At 37.3% G+C, this 22,504-nt stretch overlaps 2 protein-coding genes across 2 annotated transcripts; both read right to left on the bottom strand.

The window, feature by feature from the left end:
- Positions 1-12,427: 12,427 nt before the first annotated feature.
- Positions 12,428-12,907, bottom strand: LOC114301761 (uncharacterized). The gene has a single exon (XM_028246727.2). The coding sequence runs from the start codon at positions 12,905-12,907 to the stop codon at positions 12,428-12,430; it is 480 nt and encodes a 159-aa protein (XP_028102528.2).
- A 5,548-nt stretch (positions 12,908-18,455) lies between these two features.
- On the bottom strand, positions 18,456-19,073 carry LOC145800773 (uncharacterized). Its single transcript, XM_082890511.1, has one exon. The coding sequence runs from the start codon at positions 19,071-19,073 to the stop codon at positions 18,456-18,458; it is 618 nt and encodes a 205-aa protein (XP_082746637.1).
- Between the last annotated feature and the right edge of the window lie 3,431 nt (positions 19,074-22,504).

Here is a 22,504-nt window from a genome sequence, read left to right as displayed (position 1 = left end):
TATACAGAATTTACAGTCACACAGTACAGGGACCTAATCCCTTGATAACAGTACGGTAAACATTCAGTCTATACAGGACAGTTAGACAGTATGAAGATAGGCGGGGGAAAACAAACAAAACACCCCCAAGCCATAGCATGGCAACTCGGAACCTCGCAGTGAGGCACAAAGGCTGGCTTGACAAAACTGGAGTTACCCTGACGCTCCTAGCTCCGATCTGGTGCCTGTACACCTACATATATATATGAGCAGTGAGCTAAAGCCCAGTGAATAACATAAAGCGTAAAGGGGTTTAGAATGAATGTCCTTACAGTAATGAAAACAGTTCAATTCAATCAGTATTTCAGTTGTTCAGTACAGCAAACAGTCATATGTGGTACATCCATTAGCATAACAGTAACAGTAGGTCTTAAAAGACCGAACAGTAATGATGGCCATCAGTCAGTAAACAGTAGTGGTTCCACGAGGGAACCGACAGAGATCTCTGTAACAGTAACAGTAACAGTAACAGTAAACAGTAGGTACTAAGGATGCCACAGTACAGTTCAGAAATAAAGGACATACATTCATTCAGTAATACCAGTTCAGTAAACAGTTCAGTTCAGTATTCAAAAGATATCAGTTGAACATATCTTTACACAATTGTTACTCACAGAGTTTGGGCTACAGTATGCTAGAGCGTGTCTCCCCAGTCGTCAACCCTACACAGTTAACAGATTGAACACACTAAGCTACGCAGTTAGGAAAGATTAACAACTTAATCCCTAATGCCTCGGTGTGTTCTACATCTATATCCTTAACAAGATGTCTTAAACTAGGCCTAAGAATACCTAGGATGGGATGAGGATGCAAAGATGTACACTTAAAAGCATTTTCAGAAAAACAGAGTTCCGCTCGAGCTCAGGTTTCCCCGCTCGAGCGGCAATGCAACAAAGGTACACGCTCGAGCGTAAACATTCCCGCTCGAGCGTACTGTAAAAGTACTGGGTGGGTGAAATCTACGCTCGAGCTCCCAGTCCTCTGCTCGAGCGGACTGCAAAACAGTGCAGAGAGATGCTGGATGCTCGGATTCCACGCTCGAGCGGCACTTCCCCCGCTCGAGCGGAAGTGCGAAATCTGGAAAACCCAGATTGCACCTCCAAGCTCCAAAACCAAGTTCAAAAGCATCAAAACTCGACCTCTTGGGCTAAATTTCCAGAAAACACATGTAAACTCATAGTTAAACATGATTCAAAACTCAATTTGAGAAATCAAAGCCCAAGGGTGTTTTATTCAAACCCGATTTCAAACCATTTTCCAAGGACAATCCTCAAACATGACATGCATGATCTTTAAATCATTTTCAAAGCTTTAATGCTGTTTCAAAAGAGCTCAAACCTTCAAAAACAAGATGAACTCATACAGTATGACCAGAAGATGGACATGCATGTGAGGTATTATGAACTACAACCTCAAAACTCCAATATATGTACATGCATGCAACAATCAAGCTTCAATTCAACAACAATGAACCAAAACAAGACTTAGTTATACAATGAAGCATGAATCATGCAAGAACAACTCAAGGACACCATTAAGATGATGAATGATCTACCTTAGGTGTAGAATTAGAAGTGAGGGAGCTCAAATAGGCAGATACACTTCAATTTCAAGCAATTCTTCAAGTTGACTAAGCCAAACCCCCAAGAACAATTCTATTCTCTCCCTCAAGGTCGGTGATGTGCTCAAAATGAGCTGAAGAAATGTTTTGATAAAGCATACGCAAGGCTCAAATATGAGTAAACAAAGGCCCCACTAGATGGCAAAATTGTAATTACGTCAAACTCTTTAATTAGCTTATTTTAATCTAATTTAATCATACCCAATCAGTTTTCAGGTAAATACACCATAAAATCACATTAATTACGAGGGTCATGGAACATCAATCGGTTTCTAATTCGGCCGCCGATAAGGCCTTCAATTAGCAGTTTAAACATATAAGCATGAACAGATAATCATACAGTCAAACAGATAGAATGCAATTAACTAACATATACTCAATCAATTCGGTTTCCAATTTCAGTCAGTCAGTTCAGTACTTTAATCAGTTCAATTATCAGTCATAATCAATTCAGTTTAACGATAATCGATGGTTATCGGTAATCAATCAGTCATAAGTCGGTAAACAGTATGAGGGTTGTTACATTATAGGTGAAGTGGGCTAGACTCATTGGACTCAAAACAAAAACCACTCGCGCGCGCTGCCGCCGCCGTCCGTCCAATCGGTCGGACGGGCTGGGCCTGGGCTTGGGCGCAGGTGCGTGGTGTGAGGTTAGGTTGGGCTTGTCCAACCCAATACGTATCTTTTTGGGCCAAAACTTTTATAATTTTTTTATTTTTTTTTTATTTTGTTTTCAAAATTCAAAATAAATTGGTCTAGATTTTTTCTTTCACCCAAACAAATCCCTAATGGGTTCAGACCCACCTGAACAGGTTCAAAACAGGTTCAACTCAAACTGAATTTGTCTGGCACCTGTTTAATCTATCCGAACAGGTAGGTTTATACCTGTTCGGAAAGCCCACCATTCTATCTATATAAAGCCTACTTCCAGCAATTCATTTCATTCAATTTTTCCCTCAGAATTTCGTCATTCTTCTTCTGTTCTTCCTATATTCTTGTATCTATTTCTACATTTATTTTTTAGGAAGAAAAAGAGAGAGTTACAACAAAGTTTTGGTTCGTCATACTTGATTTTATAGTGCTGTAACATCAAGTATTAGTCGTTGCATTCTGGGAAACAGACGCTGGTTAAAACTCAAAACACCAGAGCGAGGGCGAAATCTACTTTAAGGAGATTATGTCCAACACAAGTCTCGACATTAATTTCTGTAAGCGTTTAATTCAGAAAATAATTTATATAATTATTTTATGAATTATTTTATTTTATTATTTATTTAATTTATACATTTAATTTATACACACCCCCGTAGGTATAACAATTTATATAAAAAATGGTTTAGTATACAAATTTTTACACAAAATGTTGCATTGTTAACACAACATTAGAAATTATTTTTGTGGGGCCAAATTAATTTTCCATACCTGGTTGACAACATAACACTTTGGATGGTATAATCAATTCCTTAAAGCATTCCTTACGAGGTAAATTATAAATACATCCATTTATGTTTGTTTAAAATATAAATTATTTTTTGTAATTTTAAAAAGTAAAATTAGTGATAAATCTAATTTAAGAAAGGTATAAGGTATTTAGGTATAGTGGATATTTTTTATTGATGAAAAATGTGTAACGACCCGAACATACATTTGATTAGTTAGTCATCTAATTGTATTTTTTATGTGCTAATTGATTATGTGATTTAATGTTTTGCGTGAATTATTTGATAAAGTGATTTAATTCTGACTCAGAATAATTAATATAAGACTTCATAAATTCAATTTGACATATATAGGGTATAAATGTTTTTGTACATCTTGGTATGTATTACAGGGTGGTTATATTAACGTAATTATGTGTTTAGTCATATAGTGAGCACAGCTCAATGGACTATTTATTTTAATTATGTTATAAACTTCCGTTAGTCCTGATTATATTTTGTTTTATACAGAAAGGCCTTTGGTAATTTCGAATTACTGGTCGGTCACCTCACCGACCCTTACAGGGCGGGGTTCGAGTCGTGAAAAAAGGTCCACCTTTTGTGAAATAATTTGGTACAAAATCCTTTTATTTGCTTTGAAAGACATTTTGTTTCTAATTTTACCGATTAATTTTTCTGTTGGCTTTTTTTATCTATTGACTTTTTGTTAACTATCTGTTGAAATTTATATTTATCTGTTCAACTTTCTTCCCTATCTGTTCAATTTTTTTACTCTATTTGTTTAATTTTTTGATCTTTTCAATTCAAATTTCCCTTATTTGTTCAATTATCTATCCAAATAAAATCTATATGTTGAAATTTATCTGTTCAAAAAAATTTATCTGTTGAAACTATATGTTGATTTTTTTTATATGTTCAAATTATTTTCTATCTATTCATTTAGGTTGCCATTTAGAGTCCACACACAAAAAAAGAGTATGTTCATTTCTATCTGTTGAAATCTATTTCATCATCAACAACCAACAACCACCGCCACTACCACCACCAACAACAACAATAACAACAAACCTGATTCATTTCTCAACCATACTATCTGTTGAAATATCTGTGTCATTTTCAACAGATTGAAACCATTTTTTGAACAGATCTGCATCACAAGAGGTCTATCTGTCATACATAGAGATATACATAGAGAGAGATGAGATAAAAAGGTCCATCTATACAAATAAACAAGAATAAACAAACACCCACACAAACATTAAAAATAAAAAAAACTAAAATCATAGATCTTAACCCTACATCCTGCAATGCAAATACAAATTACCATGACAAATTGTAACAAAACAGCAAAAGATGATAATTAGATGATAGATCAAATCAAGCTTTAATCAGCATAATAACATGGAAAATCTGATATCATATTCAAATTCCCAAAACAAAACAGAGCAAGAGTCATAGAGAAGATCTTAAATCTCGGACTAATACAGCGTTAGATCTCATCCAAATCTCAGCTAAATCTTCTCAAATTACATAGATCCACCGACCACACTACAAAATTAACCAAAAATCAACAACAAAAAATACCAAATTGATATTTAGAATCAAACATAAAATATTCAAAAATATTCCAATTTGATCCTCACAGTAACGACACCATCAAACAAGGCATACATTCTCACTCTCACCGGCTTCATCTCCAGCGAACCTTCTAGGAACATAGTAATGATGAAGATTCCACTGAGAGTGACGATCACCACCGTAGCAAGGCTCATAGCGGCAAAGGGCTTTCAAGTTGGTGAAGAGTATGGGGAAGTATGGGGTTTTACTAAGACAGAGGTCCTACGATCTAGCTTCGGAGTTAAGGGCAGCGATCGCTGCCATTTTGCGGTGGATGATGAGCTTGATATGATTGAGTTTTGGAAACCCTAAAAAGAGGGAACAACGATGTGGTGAAAGGGGGTAGTGACGGCGAGGAGGTAGAAGACGACGGCAACGACCAGTCGGCAGCGACGGATATAAAGAAGAAAGAGATAGGGGGTTTGGACCATGGCGTATAGGATATTTATAACAACAGGTAGATTATTTGGTAGGATATATATAACAACTAGGGGTGGGCAACGGTTTATCCAATCCGCACAACCCACCCAAACTGACCCGACCCACACACATAAATAGGGCGGGTGCGGGTCTATTTTTTAGCCAAAAATCGGGTTCGAGTCAGACCCGACCCTACTCGCAGAGAACCGTATCTGCCTACAAATTATATTTAAAATAGAACCCACTCCCAAATTTTTTTGTTTTGAATAGAAACTCATACCCAGATTGATCGAAAAAAATCATTTCTTTGGTCTTCCTTTCTCTCTCTACCCAGCTCTCTCTCTCTCTCTCTCTCTCTCTCTCTCCCTCTCTCTCTTCTCGCCATTGTTTTTGTTCCTCTCTCTCATCTCACTGACCTCTCTCTTCTCTCATCCTCATCACCGTCACCACCACCATCTGTCGTCTCCTTACTCACGGTCTCCTTTCTCTCCTCACCGTCACCATCTTTCTCCTCTCCTTTCGCCGTGACGCCATCGTCTCTTGCATCGCCACTCTATTTTTCAGTTACACAACCATGCCATTGTTTGCTCGCTGTCATCCCCTCATTTTCTCATTGTTGCCGTCGCCAATTGCAGACCAGATCTGGAGATTTCCAGATTTGGAAAATGTAGAAACTGCACACACAAAAAAAAAAAAAAGTGTTTCATTACACAAAGTATGAGTCCCAAGTCTGAAATCTCCCGTCTTCATTTATTTATGATTTGTCGATTGTGGGTTTGCTTTGCTTGATGGCCCAGTATGTCCACTTTTGTTTTGTTACCTGGGTTGCTTGCAATTTACCTGGTTTGTTACGTGGTTTGTACAAAAGAGACGTCATTTCTTTTTCTTGGGAATGATTATGAGTCAATTTACCTAGTTTGTGAGTAGCACACTATCAATCATCATACCAATTGGTTCCCATGAAATTTTTGTTTTGCTTTATGTTTTTTTTTTTTTTTACCCAAAGCATATCTCAGAAAGCCCCAAAAGCAAAGCCAAGAATAAAATTTTCAAATAAATAAATAAATAATTTAGAAACTACCCGTATCCGCTCGCACAACCGCACGACCCACCCGTGTAACCCGTAACCCGTATTGCGGGCGGACGCGGTTTCATTTTTTCCTGACTCGCACCCAATCGGGTGGGTCCAACCCGCAACCCGAACCGCGCATAACCGATCCGTGGACACCCCTAATAATAACAGGTAGATTATTTGAGAGCTTTGGTAAAAAAAATTGACAAATTATTTAAGGTTTATAACATTTTTCTTTCTCTTCACTCTCTTCAAACTTTTATGTGACAAACAATACTAGCCAATTAACTCTCTTCATTCTTTACCACATCATTGGAAAGAGTTTAGGAGGGGAAATTAAAGTGATATAGCATTAATGTTTTGCCATTTTTTTATAAGAAATGTTATGGGTCTTAAATTTTTTACCAAACAAATGACCAAATGTCTCACATAAGTGTGAGGTCCACAAAATTGCAGGTCCTATACCCATGTGAAACATTTGATCATTTTTAAGAATATTCATATTTTGTTTGTGAATGAATCAACACTGTCATAAACTAGCATATTATCTGTTAGTTTAGAGGGTTTACTAACATACTATATCCTTCATATTTTTGTTTGTGAATGAAAATTAGAGCGATGTAATATTGATGAACTCTACTTTTTAATTATCAATTTTTAACTTATAAGTAAGACTAAATATGGATATGGAGCGAATGTCGTCACAACACTATGTTGTGACATCTTGTTAAGTTGTCCTGAATTTAATTCAATAATCCAAATTATTCATATTATAGAATTCGTTAAACATATTATCTATAAAATAATAAGAATAATCGGACGTTCGTAACCTTATAATTAGACCCTAATCATTTTTTTTTAAATTTAACAAAATCAGACTAACCATCAATTTTTTAAAAATATAAATATAATTTTGTTATAAAACTACAAATATTCAATTAATTTAATGTTTTTACATGAACGATTTACTCGTTGAGTTTTACAACATAAATGATTTCAATTATTGAAAGAGAAGCTTTACATCACGATGCTATGCGTCCCCCACGCCTCACCCAAACACTCGTATGTGAAAAGTTATTGGTGGTTTTTAGAATGTATATGTTAGCAAAAAATCTGGTCTGGGTCAAATCGACAGGGGTGATTCGACAGAGAAACCAAACTTTTACAAATAACAACAAATCAAACAATTGTGGTCTGAACGTTCTATGCCTTGACAGATTCAAGGACTTCTTTGGAGGCTGTAATGCGAAGAAACAAGTAATCAATTGTTGAACAAACAAACTTGGAATTTAATCAGTAAAATTAAACTCCCAGTTCAATGTACATGACAATCGACAGAGAATAATTAGTTACAGAAACTGAACTACAAATAGATTACTCCTAAGTAAGAACTAACTAAGTTAAGTTACTCCTAATGCTATAAGGATTGTAAATTTGTTTGAAGGTCCCTCTAACTTCAAATTCCCAGCTTTTATATTGCTGGTCTTCAAACTCCACTGCTGCTCTGCTACCACGTGTCCCATCATATAGCCAATTACCTCCATTTCAATGCCCATGATCTCTGCAACTGTTAGTAACTGTTTCTCTATTGCAACTTTTCTCCTCCTAGGAAATATGAAACGTATCCTATATGCCTTGCATGCTAACTTTATGGCTTGACACCTGGGCCATGTTTGGCCACATTCCACTTCATTACTTGATGAATCGACAGGAAAACTGCAACTGCCACGTCTGTTTTTTTGACTATTTCATTTCTGTCACTTACTCTGTATTCTAGGCTTTATATTCACTCGCTTTTCACTTGTAAACTTGTGGAAACTCGTGGTCTTTAAACCTAGCACCCGCTGGACCAATTCTCTGTATTTGTTACATACAATCGACAGAGAATATACAATTTTTAGAGTCAACAATGCCTTTCTCATTCAAGACGAAAAAGGAGTTTTTGCCTTGAATGATTATTTAAAAGACATAAAGTTGGACATTTAAATATTTGGATTGTTTATCTATAACTTATAATAAGGCCCAAATGCTAAAAATTAGTCCAACATAATTTCCCAGAACTTTGAGTAAGCCCAACTGATCAAACTATCAAATAAAGCCTAAACTTAAAAAGGCCCACTGCAAGCTATTTGAATGTCAGAATTCAAATCACCATTTCACCATTCTCTATCTTTCTCTGCTATTTGCTTCTTCATCCTTCCGACTTCGAAAAAACCCTTCTGCTCACACTCTCTAATGGCGCCCAAATGAGGTTAGGTCAAAGGAAAGAAACAAACTGAGTCACCACCTGTACAATGCTTTCCAATTGATTTTCAGCAGCTACTGCGTCAAAACACCTTTAACAGTTGCATTATCCCACGCCATGGCAACTCGGTAGAAGGAGAATTGGGCCCTACTTTCAATGTAACCATCCCTGATAAGCTTACCTAGTACTATCCTAATGCAGACACTGAAACATTACTTTTCAACAAAGCAAAGTTGTCATGGAACCATTAGGATTCCAGCCCTAATCCTCTACGCACATGGCAAAAACCTAATCCAAACTGGAAACGATAGGTCCAACGAATGATGTTATATGACATTGACCTCTAGAGAGCTTTAGGTATTTACGATGTCATCAGGTTATCAACTTTCTCTTTAGATATGGACAAATGGGCCATTGGTGCTGCTACATGTTTTTGGTGTTCATCATGTAATTCTCTCATTCTAAAATGTGGTATGATGTCACCTACTATTCTTGATGTTGTCCATTTAACTCTCCTCCCTTTTTTCTAGTCAACATATCAGTGCCCTTTTTGACCCCAAAAACACCTATCAAGTTGGACACTGATCTCTGTTATGGGAAATTTCAGACAAAGTACCAAAAATATGACCTTAAACCCACAAATAAGGAAATGACAGCTTTTTATTTACTATGGCTTTCCCAACATTTTCTCTGTGTTCCTGGTTTGAAAATCACTAAAGAATACCTAGCATTAGCCACTTGCATTCAGAAGGGTATAGAATTGGCTCTTGTCCCCCTTTTTACTAGGCACCTTATACAGAGGTCTCTTTCCTTTAGTGGATAAAGAAATTGATCATAATAGTGGTGGTCCTTTCTGGCTTTTCCAAGCCTAGCTTTATGCTTATTTTCCTCAGATTAGGCCCACTACTCAAACTCCATTTCTCCCCACATGCCACAGCTATGCTGAGTTTTTTCTTTCCTTTAGACCAGCCACCTCTAACTCTTTTACTAAGGTGTTCCCTTTTCTTTATGAACTACCTATTAACAGAGATGCTCAGCTTTTCATCCCTTTTCACCAACTTCACTACACCTCATCTAGACTCACTTATGTCCATGATGATCCTTTTGTATTGGGTGATGAGTTGAGACAACAACAAAAGCATTTTTGGGCTCAGATCCTTACTCCAAGATACATTTTAGTGGGAGGGTCCCTTTCAACTAGCAGAATTTCTAACTGCAGTTTTGAAAGCTATAACCCCTATCAATGGGCTAGGCAAATGGGCCTCTATCAGACTGTTCCTTGCCCATACTTTCATCCCATTATTCATGAGCAAGTTGGAGCTAGAATTCAATTCAAACATCAAACAGTTGTGGAGGCCCTTCTAGCCCACAATCAAGAACTATTTGACCAATTCAGCTTCTACTATTGCAAAGTCACACCCTTTCTCTCTACAAGATTTAGAGACCAATGGCTTCTTATGAATGTAATAATCTTTAATAAAAAAACTCAAATATGCCTCTGGAATGTGCATCCTGACAACAAAAAAGGAGTAACCATGAGCATTAGTAAACAACTATCTCCTTCTTACTTTATATTTCTTGTTAAAATTTCTTTTTTGGGTGTATAACAGTACATATCTTTTCTACATAATGCAGCTGAGTCCTTAGTTAAAACCATTCCTTTGGCCATAGAAATGCCTACTTCCACTATCTAGAAAAGAAAGCATAATGGTAATCCCTTAAACACCACCAATGCTAAAGGTTTCACACCTTACAACCCAGGTGTGGAGACTGAACAAAGGTTTCAGACTAGAGAATAAGAACTTCAAAAATTCTTTGCATCTCAATCACAACCAGAAGGTGGTATTTCTCAACTAACATCGGAAGGTGATGCAACACGTGAAAGGAGATCTAAAAGAAGACAAGAGGAACCAGTTCCTCCACCATCTCCTGCTGCACCAGTTTCTTCATCTTCCAGTGGTGCAGCACTTGTAAGGAGACCTACAAGAAAGCAAGAACAACCAGTTCCTTCACAAGCTCCTACTGCACCAGCTTCTTCCTCTTCCAATGGTGCAGCACTTGTGAGGAGGCCTAAAAGAAAGCAAGAACAACCAGTTCCTTCACAAGCTCCTGTTGCACCAGTTTCTTCTTCTTCCAGAAGTTCATATTCTCGTCCCATAATAGTATGAATCTTACTCAATCTGTCAATTTTGTTATCATTTTAAACATAATGACATTCTATTTTACTTGTCTAACATTTTCCTCTTTCTCTTTCAAACATATCTTAAGTCATACTAAAAGAGAAGACTTGTTTCTTTGGCCACCTCTTCTTCTTCTCATGAAGATATACCCGAAACTCATACCAACCTACCTCCTCCTCTTCTTGAGAATGAAGAACTGGCTGAGGCACAAGTTAGTCCTCCTGAAAGCCACACTGAATTGCCAGAGTCTCAACCAAACCCCCTTGAGAAAGAACAAATTGACCAAAGAAGAGCCATTTTAAGAAACTTGGCTCCTGAATTGGCTCAAATTTTGTCTGAAATTCCCCAAGAAGTGGCTTTAGGAGACCTAATGCCTTTCCTCTTAGAAGGGTGCCGTATGGAACTGATGAAGTCATCACTTTTCCTGGTGTGGCCTCTTCTCCAGAAGAATCAACAATTCCTGAACATGCTCAAGAAGATCTAGTTAGTTCAAACCATGTTAGAGAAGCTCCAATTGACTTACCAACTAATTCTGACAACCACACATCTCCGATTGATAGAGGTTCTCCTGTCCATGAGCAAGTTTTTGAGCCAGATGACAACCTTCTAAATGAAGTTGACAGAGCTGACACTGAGGTTTTAGATGATGAATCAACCTCAAGTGATATGAGAGTTCCTCAACCAACTATCATCACTTCCATTACTCAGTCATTTCCAACACATGTAACATATTCTCTCATATACACCTTATTCTTATTTTATATATATATATATATATGCTTAGATATATACGGTTTAAAAACAATCCCCTTTCATTCTCTTATGCAAGACTGAGATGCCTTTTCAAACATCATTGACTGCTGACATGGGGGTGCAGACTACACCAGCTCGAAGTCCCTCAAGAGAGATCTTGGGTACTTCTACCTCACCTCATACTGTCACAGAGGTAATAATTGCTCATATCATTTTCCATATTCACTGTTCTTCATTTGTCAACTTTACTTTTTATAACTACAGCCTGTAATTATCTCCTCTTCGTCCATTCAAGATTTACGTTTGCGAATTTTTGCTGTTCAAGAAATGGTTGCTAATTTAACTGTTGAAGAAAAATTGAAGCAACTATCCAATGAAGAGCAAGAACTTATTGAACAATTTTTTAATTTACTTGGTCAACCATTGGATGTCTTGGCTCTCTCTCAAACTACAGTTTTGACTGACTATTTAGGAGCCATTGCACCACTGATGCCTCAACTTTTTGATCCAAACCAAGTGCAAATCTTTCAAACCTTCATTTCAGAGCTTCCTCAGCATTTAATGGCTATCAATCAATTTTAGATTGAGCCAAAAACTGTTGAGAATCAGGCTGAGCAAGTGAGGGAAGCAGTGCATGCTTTAACTGAAGCATCTGCTAGATCACAATCCCTCATTGCTCAATTTAACACTCTTACAGCAGAAGAAGTTCGGCTAAAAACTCAACTGGCCTACGTGAGAGCCCAAAAAACTGCCATTGAACAAGAGCAAGTCAACTTTTCTCAGCAAATTCCAAACCTTCTTGCTCAAGCAAAAAGTGGCCCACTAGTTTTCAAGCAAGCCCAAACCAAGCTTAGGTAAAATAAGCTAAAGCATTAGTCTGTTCTTCAAGCTTGGAGTAGACTTTCAATGTATTTCCAAAGGGATTAGGTCAAATGTAAAAAAATTTCACTATTTGTCCTTCTGTACTTTTTATACAAGTTTAATGAAAATATTTATTACATTTTTTTTTGACTTTATTCTTTCTGTCATATATCTTTGTTTTCATGTGTATGAACTCATGCATTCCCATATGGTTGGATAATACTTCTTTAAATACTTGCCATTAATTATCCTTTTGTGTGGCTCATCTTCTAAAGAAGCAAGATGATAGGCTCCTCCTCTAAGAACCATATGTATTTTAAATGGTCCGTCCCAATCTGGAAACCATTTACCATATTCTGGGCTTTTAAATCCAACTGGTAAAATGGTTTTCCACACTAATTCTCCTTTAGAAAATAATTTACTCTTAACTTTCTTGTTATAACTTCTCTCAACTTTCTTCTTCTGAGCCACCAAATGATTAAAAGCCACAATTCTTTTTCCTTCTAAGTCTTGCATCTCAATCGATAGTGCCTCTGAATATTTATCTATAGGAATATCCAAATGCTTGGCCAGTCGATTGGATCTCATTGTCACTTCCAAAGGTAATACAACATCATGCCCATAAACCAACTCATATGGAGTTGTACCTATACTATTCATTTTGGAATTTCTATAAGCCCAAAGCACTTCTGACAAAAGATAATGTCAATCTCTAGGATTGTCTTCAATCATTTTCTCTAAAGTATTTTTGACAATCTTGTTTGTTGCCTCGGCTTGTCCATTTGCCTGGGCATAACATGGTGAAGAGTTTAATATCTGAATGTCATATTCTTTGGCAAACCCTTTAATCTCATCCTCATTAAACATTGTACCTTGATCGACAGTGATAGATTTGGGTAAACTAAACCTATGTGTCAAATTCTTTTTCAAGAACTCAATAACTTGGACCTGTGTCACCACTTTTAAAGGTATTGCCTCTACCCATGTAGTAAAATAGTCAATGGCTAGCAATAAGTAAGAATGTGCTTTAGAAGATGCTGGGAAAATTTTCCCAATTAAATCCATTGCCCATCCTCTAAAAGGCCAAGGTTTAACCACTGAATGCAGGCTGGCAGCTGGTACCCTTTGAATATTGTCATGCTTCTGGCAACTCTGACATCCTTTTGCATACATTATGCAATCTTTTCTAATGAATGGCCAAAAATAACCATACCTGTTAATCAGCCATCTCATTTTATCACCAGCTTAGTGAGCTCCACAAATTCCTTCATGTGCTTTAGCCATAGATTTCATTTGGTCTAATTTACCAATACAAAGCAGAGTCAAACCATCATGAGCCTTCCTGAACAAATCATCTCCCATGATAACATAGTTTAGGGCTTGAAACCTCACCTGCCTATTGCTTTTTTCACTGGGATTCGATAGGTACTTTATTAAAGGGAATCTCTAATCTTCTTCTGTCACATCCAAAGTGAGAATAGGTAGGAAATTCCTGCACCTATTTTTAAGTGCAGAAAAGTTTCTTTTCTGAATTCGAATCACCCTTTCCTAAGCTCCTTTAGGTATTTTTAGTCCAGAAGCTGCCTAAGCTCCTTTAGGTATTTTTAGTCCAGAAGCTGTCTGGGCCATCTCATTAGCCTCTTTATTCTCCAGTCTAAACCTATGTGTGAATGTGATATGGTCAAAGAAACTAGTTAGCCATTTGACTTCAGTTAAATACTCTTCTAGAGCACCACTGACACATTTGAACTCACCCAAGACTTGTTTAATGACTAACTGGGAATCTCCAAAAACCTAGAGGCTTCTAATCCTGAATTCTATGGCCAATTCTAAACCAATTATCAAGGCTTCATATTCAGCTTGATTACAAGACTGTACATATTGTGCTTCCAACTGATATGCAAACTAATACATTTTCTTGTTTAGTGCAATCAACACAATACCTGCTCCAACTCCTTCATCTGTTTTTGAACCATCAAACATCAATTTCCATGGTTCACTTTCCACCAAATTGACCTCATATAGGTCTAAATCGACAGAAGTGCCAGGGTGTTCCATTAAGAAGTCATCCAAAGCTTGCCCCTCGACTGCTTTTTGTGGCACATATTTGAGACAATACTCAATTAATGCTAATATCTATTTACCCTGTCTCCCTCTTAAAATTGGTTTAGACAACATACATTTAATAACATATGTTTGTGCTATTACAAACACTTCTGATAGCAGCAAATAATGCCTCAATTTAATGGCTGCAAAATAAAGTGTCAAACACAATTTCTCAACAGAATTATATCTAGTTTCAGCATCATTTAACCTTCTACTTAGGTAGTAATTGGCTTGTTCATGACCCATATCATTTTCTTGAGCCAATAAACAGCCAATCGACAGATTAGAGGCTGATATATACAATTTCAAAGGCTTTCCTACCATTGGTGGCATATGCACTGGAGGGTTTGTCAAGTATTTTTTGAGCAAGTCAAAAGCTTCTTGATGGCACACTTCCCATTTAAAGTCATGGTCTGACTTAATTTTCACTAAAAGAGAGAATGCTAAAGTTTTCTTAGCCAAATTAGCTATGAATCTCCTCAAAAAATTTACTTTTCCAAGAAAACTTTGCAACTCTTTCTTGTTGGCTGGAGGTCTTGCCCCCAGAATGGCTTTGGCTTTATTAGCATCCACTTCTATTCCTTTGTGATGTACTAAAAAGCCTAAGAAATTTCCGGCAGATACCCCAAATGCACACTTTAAAGGGTTCATTTTCAGTTTGTATGTCCTCATTCTTTGAAATGTCTGCTGCAAATGTTCTAGATGCTCATCAAAACTGTCAGATTTGATGGCTACATCATCTATATAAACTTCTAAATATTTTCCAATAAAATCATGGAAAATGAAGTTCATTGCTCTTTGATAAGTTGTTCTTGCATTCTTTAATCCAAAAGGCATGACTACCCATCCAAATATTCCTAAGGCACCAGGACATCTAAATGCTATCTTATGTGTATCCTCTGGGTTAATAAAGATCTAATTATACCCAGCATGTCCATCCATAAAGGACAAAACCTTGCTCTTGGCTGCTGAATCAACTAACAGATCAGCCACTGGCATAGGATATTCATCTTTAGGAGTTACTAGATTCAGATTTCTAAAATCTATACACACTCTTAACTTACCATTCTTCTTCATTACAGGGACAATATTAGACAGCCATTCAACATACCTGGCTGCTCTAATAAAACCTGCATTAAGCAACCTTTCGATTTCTTCCTTAACCAATAAGGTGGCTTCATTAGTCATCCTTCTTGGGGGTTGTTTATGAGGAATAAAATTTCCTTTAATTGGAAGTCTATGCTCCATCAATGTTCTATCTAATCCAGGCATTTCTTCATAAGTCCACGCAAAGTAATCCACATACTCAAAAAGCAAACTAACTAGTTTGCTCTTACATTCATTAGATATATTAGCATTTACATAGATGGGCCTCTTACAGGCCTTACTTCCGAAATTATATTCCTCTAAAGGATCCTGCACATCTGCCTTGAGATCATCAAGTTTGGCAGAAGTTGCCTTCAGATGTTCCAGTTGCACCTCTTTATAACTCAGAGGGCTACTGTCGATTACACATTCTGCCCAAGAACAATTAGGCAAACACTTAGGGCTAAACTTACTTTCTAAAAAGAAATAAAAAAAGCCTAGAAAAAGTAGATCTAATTATATCAGCTGTCTCATCCAGCTTGTCTCCTTCTGTTACTTGCACTTGCATCACCCATCATCTTCAGCAATTTCCTCTATCACAAGCCTCTTCTGCTTTTGCATCAGGCTTGGTTTGGCCAATTCCTGGCCTATCTGCTTAAAACCTTCCTCAATGAAGGCCTTGAACCCTTCAGTTGTTAAGCCTTTCCCTTGTGATTTGACTCCCAAATCCTCATCATACAACACAACCTCTATGTTGTTGACATCAGCAGCAAAAGGATTTGCATCACTCCAAAAGATTTCCATTCCTTTTTTATTCTGACCACCACCAGTTAGAAAAATTAATGCTTGGTGCAGAGACGAAGGTACACACCTATTAAGGTGAATCCAATCCCTACCTAGGAGCACATTGTAATTAGAAGTGAAGTCTATTACAAAGAAAGTTGTTCCCATTAATCTAGAACGAACTTGAAGCTGTAAAGCTACTACTCCTCTAGCCTCAGATGATCCACCAAAAAAATTACTTGTATTTACCTCAGTAGGAAGTAAGTCATTGACAGACTTACCAATAGCCTTCAGTGTCCTAGATGGGAGAATGTTGACAATAACTCCATTATTTACCAACACCTTTTCCACTAGTACTCCATCCAGAAAAGCCTTGACATACAGAGGCCCCAGATGCTTAATAAGCTTATCTTCTGGTTTTTGAAGCACAACTTTCTCTCCATTGACAAACTTAATGACCTCGATTGATCTCAATGGCTTGGCCCGTGTCTCAACTATTGCTATCTGAACAGCTGGTTCTGTCAAATCTTCAACATCACCTACCAAGTTATCTGGCTAGTTTGGTTTGGCCTGAAACCTCTGTGGGATGGCCATAAGCATGTTGCACTCCTTGAAAAGGGGCAAAGAACCAAAATGAATGGCAGCTAATTTCTCTCCAAAGTCATCACCAGAGCTGTCTAATTTCACATCATCTTCTTCAATCCTTTCATTAACCTTCTTGTTATCAATGACCATCTTGATCATCTTTCATTATCACATCTTTTTTGTTATTGTTATCTTCTTCATCAGACATCAGATCTTTCTCTAACTGTTTCAGCTTTTGGCTTAACAAAGCCTTCTCTGAAAGTTTACCCACAAGTCTATCTTCAGTCTCTTCTAGTCTCATTTTTCTTTTCAAAATCTGAACTGGTTGCACTGGATAAGTCGTTGAACCTTTCATTTCTTTTCTTGTAGCAGCAGGAACCAATCCTTCCCTAGTCCACACTAAGTCTTGTCTTCCAGATGGTTTATCCCCTGCAGCAGTGGACATCATATCATGAAACCTTCTTTGTTCTCTCCTTTTTAGAGTTTTTGTTTCTCCCATTGGTCTCCAACCACTCATAGGAAACTTTGGATGTGACACTCCTTGCCATCCTAAATGGGATGGTCTTGGAGGTTTTACCATTCTTGGCTGGACTAGTTGCATTTCTGGCCTCACTCTTAGGCCATGATGCTGCTGTTGATATACTTCAAATGGTCTTGCAAATTGTCGATGCCCTCTATATGGCCTTCCAAATTGTTGATAGCCACTATGTGATGCACCAAATTACTGCTGCTGGCCATTATATGGTCGAGTCAAAACCTTTGGGTTCCCATAAGGCTTAGAACCCTTATGTTGATTGAGCATAGCCCTCACATTACTAGCTCCAACCAAGCATGGATGAACAGGTGCTCTCTGAAATAGGAATGGAGCATCATCCTTACCATAGTTCTCTGCAGGTCCAAAAATTCTAGGATCTATTCCATCATAAAACAAACAATCATTATCAAAAATTTGTAAATCTCCACTTCCCATAGTATTAAACCTCAGGCCAACATCTTTTCCAATTTGTTGAATCCCATTAATCACAATAGCCTTAGTTTTTTCTTTCTCAGAACCACATCTGAAACAGATGAAACTCTCACTTGGTTCCTTTTGAACTCTTTTCCCTTTTGCTTCTTTTGCCATTTTCTCCAACCTTTCCTTGTGAAGTTTTTCTAACTCCACCAACAGAACTCTAGGATTTTTCCCTTTTTTCCTTCTAATCAGTAGCTACCATATTGATTTCCACCATACTAGGAAATGGATCACTGTCAACTGCCATTACCCTTTATCTTTTTCGACATATTTCAATATCCCTTTCTGAATTAAATCCTGCACACAATTGCGAAATGTAACACAATTATTAGTAGAATGTCTGAAAGAATTATGCCATTTGCAATATTCCTTGCCAACTCTGTCCCTTTCTTTAGGAATGTTGTGGCCTGGTGTTAAAGTGAAAAACTTATTTGTTAATAACTCATCAAATAATGCATCTGTATTAGACAAATCAAAAGAATATTGTCTATGTAATATAGCCACATTCTTTTTGGCTGGTTGTGTTGCTGGCATACTTATAGGTTGGTCTGTCTTTCTTAATGTCTCACAAACCACAGGTTTTTTACCTATTACTTGGGCAACATCTATGTCAATTTCCATGTCAAATTCGACTTCTTAATAATAAGTGCCCAATGAGGCTGCATTTCTATGTTGTTCTTCTCTGAGAATGGCCTCATAACTAGTTGCTCTTGAAGACAACTCAAATAAATCCCTAAACATCATGCCTTCAAATTTTTTCCTAAGCTCAAAATGTAAACCATTTTGGGCTAATCTTATTACTTCTATTTCAGGCACGTATACATGACAGCGGTTTTTTGCTTTTTTAAACATGTCGATGTACTGTTCTGAACTTTCTCCTTGTCTTTGTTTAAATTTTGGCAAATCCATCATTGTCACTTTAGGTTCAGTTCTAAAGAACTGAGCATGAAACTGATTTTCCATGTCTTGCCAAGTGTGAACAGAGTTCTCTGGCAAGTTAATAAACCAAGTAAAAGCTACTTTCAACAAAGAATGAGGAAAGAGCTTTAACTTTAAATTATCATCATAACCAGGTTCTCCACACTGGAGTATGAATCTGCCCACATGTTCTATGGTTGATTGTCTTTCCTCTCCTGTGAACAAAGTAAACTCAGGAATTCTGTAATTCCTTGGCATGGGAATTATTTCCATCCATAGAGGGTAAGGACTCCTAAACATTGGTCTATCTGGCCTTCTCAAGCCTGGACCATACATTTCCTATATGATGTTCATTATTTGTTGTCTATTGATTTGAGATTCTAAATATTGTTGTTGCTACCCTCCTCCTTCAACCTCTGGTTGGAAGTAAGGATTAGGAGGACCAGGCCCTCTAGGCCTTAGATGCATCATGTAGGGTTCAAAATATGGTTGAGGCATGGTAAAATCCCTTGCATCTTGAGGCCTTACTTGATTAAATGGAATATTTCTCTGTTCTGCCATAGCCTGATAACCAGGCCCTTTAAATGCAAAATTATCATACATTTATGGCCTTAGTTGCCCCTCAGGCCTCATTCCCATATTAGTTACATTGTAATTAAATACTGGGTTTGTATGATATGTGGGTTGTTCCCTCTCAAACATTGGATTTATGTTTATTCCCTCCTCATATCTCTCTTAGAGTATGGGAGGTCTATAAAATGATAGAGGTTCACTTACTGTTTTATACTGTTGAGGGGTCATTTGGGACTTAGGTTGTGCTTTTTTCCCTTGTGCTTCCTCTCCAATCTTTCTTGATTGACTGGGCTTGATGTTGGCTTTCTCAAACAAAGCCATTAAGTCATCAATCATCACTTGGTATTCTCATTTGATGATATGGAACCAATTGCTTGCTGGGTATGCAGCAAAAGAGCCCTCCTTGGGTCAATTGGTGGACAACTGGATTGGCCAATGCTAGCCACATTTTGGCCAATTCTAGCCACATTTTGGCCAATTCTAGCCACATTTTGGTCATTTCCTTGGCCTATTTCTTGCCTAGCCACTGAATGGCCATCAGTTAAGTTGTCTTGTACTCCTTCAATTTCACTGTCCAACTCTTCTTCACCTTCGATCCTTTTCTCAGGATCTTCAAAGACTTCTTGTTGTTTCTTCCTAGCCATCACTCCAAATTAGACAGGTCCCACTGGGCGTGCCAAAATATGTTAGCAAAAAATCGGGTCTGGGTCAAATCGACAAGGGTGATTCGACAGAGAAGCCAAACTTTTACAAACAACAACAAATCAAACAATTGTGGTCTGAACGTTTTATGCCTTGACAGATTCAAGAACTTCTTTGAAGGTTATAATGCGAAGAAACAAGAAGGAATAAACTGAAAATCAATTGTTGAACAAACAAACTTGGAATTTAATTAGTAAAATTAAACTCCCAGTTCAATCTACATGACAATCGACAGAGAATTCTTAGTTACAGAAACTGAACTACAGATAGACTACTCCTAAGTAAGAACTAACCAAGTTAAGTTACTCCTAATGCTATAAGAATTGTAAATTTGTTTAAAGGTCCCTCTAACTTCGAATTTCCAGCTTTTATATTGCTGGTCTTCAAACTCCACTGCTGCTCTGCTACCACGTGTCTCATCATATAGCCAACTACCTCCACTTCAATGCCCATGATCTCTGCAACTACTAGTAACTGCTTCTCTATTGCAGCTTTTCTCCTCCTAGGAAACATGACACGTATCCTATATGCCTTGCATGCTAACTTTATGGCTTAACACCTGGGCCATGTTTGGCCACATTCCACTTCATTACTTGATGAATCGACAGGAAAACTACAACTACCACACCTGTCTTTTTGACTACTTCCTTTATGCCACTTGCTCTGTATTCTAGGCTTCATATTCACTCACTTTTCACTTGTAAACTTGTGGAAACTCGTGGTCTTTAAACTTAGCACCCGCTGGACCAATTCTCTACATTTGTTACATACAATCGACAGAGAATATACAATTTTAGTGTCAACAATAATGATTAATAAAAGAATACAAATATGATGTTTTAAAAGTATTGTATAATTTTACGTAGTGTTGCAAATTTATGTAACCTCTCAATTTAACTTTCATTCATCAATACAGCCCGCCGTTCGGCCCACAGCCCGCCGTTCTTCCATATAAAAATAACAATTACCCTTTAAATATAAAAATTAGATTTATTTTTTAAATTTAATAATACAAAATCAATTAAAATATATAAGATAATTCTCTTATCTTTTTTTAACCATCAACTAATCCTATCATTTAAATATCATTAAATTTTAAAAAAATAGATATATAATTTGAATAATGTTATATGTATTAATTAATGTATTAATTAGTATACCAATTAATGATGTGACATAATTTAAGAAATTTTTAAAATTTGTAATGTGATTAATGAGTGAGATCAATAATAATGTCATAACTAATATTTTTTTTTAGGTACAATAGAAAATACAAACAAACTAGGACCTCTCCCTAGAGAGGCCGATCATATCAGCAACAAGATAACATTGAATTTCCTGTGGTGGATCATTAACCACCAAGATATCTTCAGGTTACTCTGCTCCAAATTTGGCCACCACATCTGCACACAAGTTCCCCTCTTTATAGATGTGGTGGATGGTGCATTCACATCCTCTGAAAATTATTTTTGCATCCTCCAACAGTCCCTTAAAACGGAATTTATCATCTATGGCATCCTCCATCAACTGCATAACTTGTTCAGCATCAGTCTCAATGATCACCTCGTGCATACCCTTCTGGAGCATCACGGTCAATCCTTTGTAGAAGAGCCCACAGTTCCGCCTCCAAGCTTGTTCCACTGTCTAGCCTTCCATAGTAGCCACACACCCAAGCACCGCGTTCATCTCTGAAAACTCCGCCAAAACCGCCTCCACCTCCCAGCTTCCTACTGCCATCAACATTTAGTTTTATTTTACCTGCATGAGGTAACATCCACTGTATCAATCTAAAAGCAGGCCTGGGATTAATAAGGGACAAATTGAAAGCCAAATCAATATCTCTTGAGTAGTCAAGAATGAATTTAACACTATCCATGCCATTACACAACTTTTTTTCAAAAACAAAAACATTTTTATTTTTTCAAAATTTCCATAAAGTGATAATGAAGACAAAAGACCGAGTAGCCTGCTCATTAAAAGGCTTTTTATTCTTGGAATTAGACAAAAGCCAATCCTTCCAAGATAAGCTAAACATGTTTCTGCACCAGGTTCGGCCACATAAGGCCAGCCATATCAGCAACAAGATAACATTGAATTTCCTGTGGTGGATCATTAACCACCAAGATATCTTCAGGTTACTCCGCTCCAAATTTGGCCAACGCATCTGCACACAAGTTTCCCTCTTTATAGATGTGGTGGATGGTGCATTCACATCCTCTGAAAATTATTTTTGCATCCTTCAACAGTCCCTTAAAACGGAATTTATCATCTATGGCATCCTCCATTAGCTGCACAACTTGTTTAGCATCAGTCTCAATGATCACCTCGTGCATACCCTTCTGGAGCATCACGGTCAATCCTTTGTAGAGAGCCCACAGTTCCGCCTCCAAGCTTGTTCCACTGTCCAGCCTTCCATAGTAGCCACACACCCAAGCACCGCGTTCATCTCTGAAAACTCCGCCAAAACCGCCTCCACCTCCCAGCTTCCTACT

This window comes from Camellia sinensis, chromosome 10 (assembly GCF_055761805.1).
Source record: "Camellia sinensis isolate YWXY chromosome 10, ASM5576180v1, whole genome shotgun sequence".
Lineage (NCBI taxonomy): Eukaryota > Viridiplantae > Streptophyta > Magnoliopsida > Ericales > Theaceae > Camellia > Camellia sinensis.
This window is presented reverse-complemented; position numbering and strand designations above follow the sequence as displayed.

What these genes read in the sequence shown, in the direction of transcription:
- LOC114301761 (XM_028246727.2), bottom strand. Translation starts at nt 12,907, where the DNA reads ATGAATAGTATAGGTACAACTCCATATGAGTTGGTTTATGGGCATGAT.
- LOC145800773 (XM_082890511.1), bottom strand. Translation starts at nt 19,073, where the DNA reads ATGTATGGTCCAGGCTTGAGAAGGCCAGATAGACCAATGTTTAGGAGT.